Consider the following 4,937-nt stretch of genomic DNA (forward strand, 5'->3'; position numbering starts at 1 on the left):
TGAGTTGGAGAGAGAGGACAGAAAAAAGAAATAAATTTTAGGGTGGAATGAGGAAAAGAAAAAAAAGAAAAAAAAAAAGAATTTGAAGGGTCTTTTTCAGACTGTCTCCATTCTCATATTATACCACATGTACAGCCATATGCACAACCGAATCCCCTGGTCTCAGCTAGCCAATGGCAGTTCGCCACGACTGAGACTGAACACAGTCTACAAGGCCTAACTTGAGTTTCCCTACCCTCAGGGTTGAACTCCACTCAGTTCTATTACAGGTTTCCCCTGCCCTTTCTTTAAAGATGTTCAAAGTTGGGAGCTCAGAAAACTACCCTTCATGAGAACCTATGCCTCTGCAGAGTTGGTCTAAGGACTGGCCCAATCAGGAGGTTTGAGAACGGGGGGTGGGAGGTCATGGGGGTGTTTCAAGGGCGCCCGCGTGGATACCTTCCTTTCTGGGTCTGTTGTTGCGCAGTCCGGGAGGTCGCGCACCCACCGGGTGATCTCAGGCAGGCAGGCAGCTGAAGAGACCCCCTCTGGGGTCTTTGGGTCCTTGCTGGGTCTGTGTCACGCAGTCCGGGAGGTCGCGCACCCGCCGGTTCAGGGAAGTATTTTTAAAATATTGATTTGTATTTCCTAAAAATGTCAAAAGTGTCTTTTTGTATTTCTGTTTAGTTTCCATTTGCCAGCCACACCTTGACACAAAGATTTAGTGTTTTTACTTGGCCCTGTAACTAAATATTGCTTTCCCATAGTCTCAGTCCATCCTTCACTTTCTCAGCTTGAGGTTTTGAAGATACCTTGAATGTTTAGGCTTAGGAGGTGTGTAGTAAAAGCTAGAGAATTACTTGCTTCTGAATCTCATGAACTCCTTTCACCTGTTCTATTCTGTTGTTGAGGGCTGTCATTGGAACCACCTGATCTTTGTGGGGGCAGGGTGGCAGGGTTTAAATTAGTTTTCAGTTATACTGTGGTTTGGGGGTTAAGTAAACTTATTACAGGTGCTGCTCTGAAAAGAAGTGTGCTTTCCAGGGATGGTCTGTGCTGTTCTATACCAGCATTTCTTTTGACAGAAAAAGACTAGACTTTAGGGATGAGCAATAATAGATTTTTTTTTTTGTTACCGGGTATTGAACTCGGGTCTTTGAATAATAGATTTTTTAAAAGACATTGTATACTGCTTTTTGGAGTACATGAGATGGGTCTTAGGAGACACAAGAATGAAGAAATTTTCAAAAGAAAATGAAAAATGTGTGTGGTGTGTTTGTATGTGTGTATGCACGTGTGTAAGGTTTTTTTCATTATTATTACCAGTTTAATTTTGTGATTTCAAGGCCATTATGTTTATGTGGCATATTTTTGCATAATAGAACTATTTGCCTTTGTCTTTATACTTAATATTTTATCCAGTTCTTTTGTCATTGTTTTGCAGAATCATTGACCAATCCAGAAATATGGAGATAGCATCTTTCCCAATCTATAAGGTCTTATTCTGTGCACGTGGACATGATGGGACAAAAGAGAGCAATTGCTTTGCTTTTACAGAGAGCTCCCATGGTTCAGAAGAATTTCAGATACATGTTTTCTCCTGTGAAATTAAAGAGGCAGTAAGTATAATATATTGTAGCAATTTGCTGTCAATTTAAATGAAGGTACAATTTTTGAACTCTTCATTTCCCTGTTGTATAAATACATTATGTAAATTTGGAGAGTTATTATTTGTGGTGGCATAGAACAGAATATGGAAAACCAAGTGTGATATGTCTGTATACTGAAATGATATTGTAATAGGGCCCTCTCACAGTTTAGCAATTGTAATAGAAAAATATCACTGACTTTTTACCCTACCACTGTAGTAATTGTTTATTCTCAGAAGAGATGAATATTTTTGCATTTCTCATTATTTTGCCCAGGTAGAATGGTACAAGTGATTTTAAAAAGTGCTTGTAATAATATACCTATTTTTCTGATGGGCCAGATAGTTGCACATTACTTTCACTTAGATATTGCACTGATATTGTTCATTGATCCCTGTGGTTTTCTGGTGATAATGTTTCATGCATAAGCTGGATTTTGCTCTGTGTCATTGGCCTAATTAAAAATATAAATGATTACGTAGATCAGGAGTATCAACTTTTAGCCCCCTGAAGATTCCAGTAATTTCTTAGCAATTATTAATTGCTGGTTTATTCTTAGACTGGAGAAATACATAATTCAGAATCAAATAGCTATAATACACAGTGAAATACTCTTTTCTGTAGATACTGAGTTGTCTGGAAATTAAAACTAAGATGAATTATTAGTTTAGTATTTGAAACCATTTCAGAAGTATTGATAAATGGGTTTGAATAGGCAAAATTTTAGTTGTGTTTGCTTTTGAAAATATAAATTGTCAGCAGAAGATGCTAAAAGCAGCAGCTACTTTAGTCTCCATTTACCGTGAAACATAGGTAAATCGTTGTATTAAGGGAATTTTGAGAGTTTATTTTAGCAACAATATGAAAATTTATATATATATGTAGATTTATATGAATGTACATTTGTGAGTTTGATACTAAGCATGGTAGGTATATCTGTTCTCAAGTCCCGGTAATCTGTTTATTTTACACTAAAATGAACATGTGCAGACATATAACTTAGATTGTAACTGTAGAAATTCCTGTGCCAGAACCCATGCCTTGTGTAAAAAGTTCAAGTTTTGTGTGTATGTTTTTAGGTAGGCCTTCATCTACTTCATCCTAACACACACATGCAAGCATGCACACACGCATGCACACGTACTGATTCCTCAAAAGGGTGTGGTGCACAGGAGAGTGAATGAGTACAAGTGTGCTGCTAGTGTGACTGGCATGTAATGGGCATGAATCTAGGTGTGTTGAGAGAATATATGTATTTTTAATGAGCGGAGCTATGTTTGATCCTTAAAAACTCCACTGCAGAGGTGGGGAAGCAGATGGTAGAGTCCTGGCATTTCATGTTGGCAGCTGTCATGTAACACACCTGTGTGAATTCTGGATCGTTGGTGCCCAACAACAAGGAAATTAACTGAAGAACTGCAGAACCTGCTGCTCAGAGAGATATGAACTCTACTGTAGAAGGAGGTTGAAATGGCACGTGCTGCAAGCAGTTTTCATAGCTGTGATGGTATGAAACTCTCTTTGAGGATTACAGTATCTACTTATAAGTGGGGAAATGTTTGTTATTTTTGAGCCTTCAACAGTGTAGGTGAGCAGTGTAAAAACACCAGGAAATTCTTGACCTATTTTGGAGATAGAATGAAATAATATTAATTATATTTCTAGAGAGCATTGTACATTGTACATTCAGTACATTGTAGATTGAGAGAAAGTGTTTTTCATGTAGTATTTCTTTTTTTGAGTACTGTTTTGAAAGTGTTACATTGTAGATCACTGGTGAAATGCATTGTTTCAAGGAGAATACTTGACCTTGGCCATTAAACATATTTATGAGACATCATTTCTAAATGAAGAATATCCCAATATAAATAGATATCTTATGCATGGGACTGTGCTGAGCATTTGTTTGATACTCAGACTCCAGTGGCATAGGTAGTATTTACTTAGATGAATGACATGTTCTCTTGGTCTGGAACAATCTTACTTTACACCTGTTGCCCAGGAATATTATTAAAATCCTTTTATTTATTCTCAAAAGTGTTCTGGTTTGAATGATAAATTGTGTGTTACCTTCCTGAGGCTAATAGAGTTGGATAATATCCTTGAGTTTCAAATTGAAGTCTTTGACTGAAGAGCTGCACATTTTCAGCAACAGCTTGCTTTCTTAAATATAAAAAGTAGGTTGGGGATTTAGCTCAGTGGTGCTGTGCCTGCCTCGCAAGTGCAAGGTCCAGAGTTTGATCCCCGATACCAAAAAAAAAAAAGTAAAAGTAGATTTTTTTTTTCAATTGTTTTATAAAGACATTCAAGGTCTGGAGATTTACCTCAGTGGTGCCGCCGCCTGCCTCACAAGTGCAAGGTCCAGAGTTAGGCATTCGGCAGCCACAAAACACCTTTTACGGAAGATGTTAACATCTTGCTCTCTAGTCTGAAGTATTTCAGTTGTATTTACTGGCTCCCAGAAGTTTCCTCACTTGTAGTCCTTAGTATTTGAGTCTCACTTGGGACAAATCATTGACACAGATAGCTAAGGAACTGTGTCACAGGTATTCTTATCACTTAAGGATTTGCAGTGGCACTGATTTGTTTTCTTTCTTTTCTTTCTTTTTTTCGGAGTCCTTGGATGATAACTGAAGTGTTTTTTTTCCATTAAAGGAAAGATACTTTCTCAAGTAGGAGTAACAACATGGCTGTCACTACCAGCTGTCCCTGTGATGCTTTTATTTCACTGTAAAATTCTTCAAGCAGCAAGCACCAGCAGTGGCGGAGGAAAGCCTAGGGTGTTGGCTGTCTGGGACATCTGTGATATAAAGATTAGGGATACCCATAGAAGGGTCAGGGCACATTTAATTTGATGTCCTGTTTTTCTTTTGGAGGACCTTGTTGGAGTGAATCTCTGTAACCCATGGCAAAAAGAGTTGGCACTCTATATATAGCCCAGAGTATCTTAAATGTCAATGATCTGTGGACAGGGAGAGTGATGTGTTAGGCTTCTGCTAAATATTATAGACAAAACAAGATTTTGGAAATAGTAATAGAAGCTGTGAAGGCCCTAATTCTTTTTGCATCTTTGTGAAGATAAACAAAACTTTTAAATAATGCTTTAAAAGTCAGAGTTGACTCCATTTAAGATTTTATTTTTATTAGCCAGTGTAACTACTTTCTTTAAAGCAGGTTTTCATGCTTTTTTGTATGTTTTAGTATACTTATGAATACTAGCATTTTTGAGCCACAGTTTTTCTTATCTGTTATTAAAGGCATTCAGAGAAATATCATAATAAATATAAGTGGTATCATTGAGAAGACCTT

General features: G+C 37.4%; 1 protein-coding gene across 2 annotated transcripts in view; it reads left to right on the forward strand.

Moving 5' to 3' along the window:
• The window catches only part of Rabgap1l (RAB GTPase activating protein 1 like), a 591,762-nt gene that overhangs the window by 14,150 nt on the left and 572,675 nt on the right, over nt 1–4,937 (forward strand). For both annotated transcript variants that reach the window (XM_033762099.1, XM_033762100.1), the window contains exon 4: nt 1,424–1,598. In XM_033762099.1, coding sequence (XP_033617990.1) covers nt 1,424–1,598 — 175 coding nt within the window. The remainder of the gene's footprint in view (nt 1–1,423; nt 1,599–4,937) is intronic.

Source organism: Fukomys damarensis, unplaced genomic scaffold (assembly GCF_012274545.1).
Source record: "Fukomys damarensis isolate Sample0158 unplaced genomic scaffold, DMR_v1.0_HiC HiC_scaffold_11, whole genome shotgun sequence".
Taxonomy (NCBI): domain Eukaryota; kingdom Metazoa; phylum Chordata; class Mammalia; order Rodentia; family Bathyergidae; genus Fukomys; species Fukomys damarensis.